Source organism: Streptopelia decaocto, assembly GCF_964273445.1.
Source record: "Streptopelia decaocto genome assembly, chromosome: 7".
NCBI lineage: Eukaryota > Metazoa > Chordata > Aves > Columbiformes > Columbidae > Streptopelia > Streptopelia decaocto.
Window position 1 is genome coordinate 37,252,841 of NC_138661.1, and position 621 is coordinate 37,253,461.

At 40.3% G+C, this 621-nt stretch overlaps 1 protein-coding gene across 1 annotated transcript in view; it reads right to left on the bottom strand.

Moving 5' to 3' along the window:
* Positions 1 to 540: 540 nt before the first annotated feature.
* The window catches only part of SLC8A3 (solute carrier family 8 member A3), a gene marked incomplete at its 3' end in the record, with an annotated part of 117,920 nt that continues 117,839 nt past the window's right edge, over positions 541 to 621 (bottom strand). The window contains exon 9 of the mRNA XM_082059230.1: positions 541 to 605. Coding sequence (XP_081915356.1) covers positions 541 to 605 — 65 coding nt within the window. The remainder of the gene's footprint in view (positions 606 to 621) is intronic.

Here is a 621-nt window from a genome sequence, read left to right on the forward strand (position 1 = left end):
TATATCAGTCTTGTGATGTTCTTAAAAAAGAAATGGAAGGCGGCGAGGGAGGAGAACAGTAATAGTGAAAAAGTTCTTTAACTGTGTCACAGTCTTTTGTGGCTTCAAAAAATACACATGTTCAATTCCAGCACTGATGGCAGCTTTAAGCTTTAGAGTAGATTTTTAACATTTTTCTGTTTGAGTAGTAAAAATAAAAAATAAAATACCTAAGCAGCATGCCCCCCCAAAACCAAAAAGCAACTAGCAAATGAAAGGAAAAATAAAAAAAGAAGAAAAAAAAATAATTTCCTGATCAGCTTTCTGCAATTCCCAACCAGTAAAAATAAGAAGACATCTCCTTACAGCAGAAGGGTGCTGGGGAGGCAAGTGGACAAGCCCCTGCAGGAGAGGTGGCCTTTGAAGATGGCTGAAACTTCTTAATCTCATCGAATGGGCTCAGTGGCTGGGTTTATTCTGTTTCGTTTTGTTTCAACACTTGCCATTGTTGCTTTCTTTTATTTTTGTATCATTTTGGGTGGGGTTTTTTTTGTGTGTTTTTCACTCTGTGATGGTTTTGCCCATCTTGGCACCCAGCTGTCCGACCGTCTGGGCAGCAGCAGCCCCTGAAGGACAGCCATC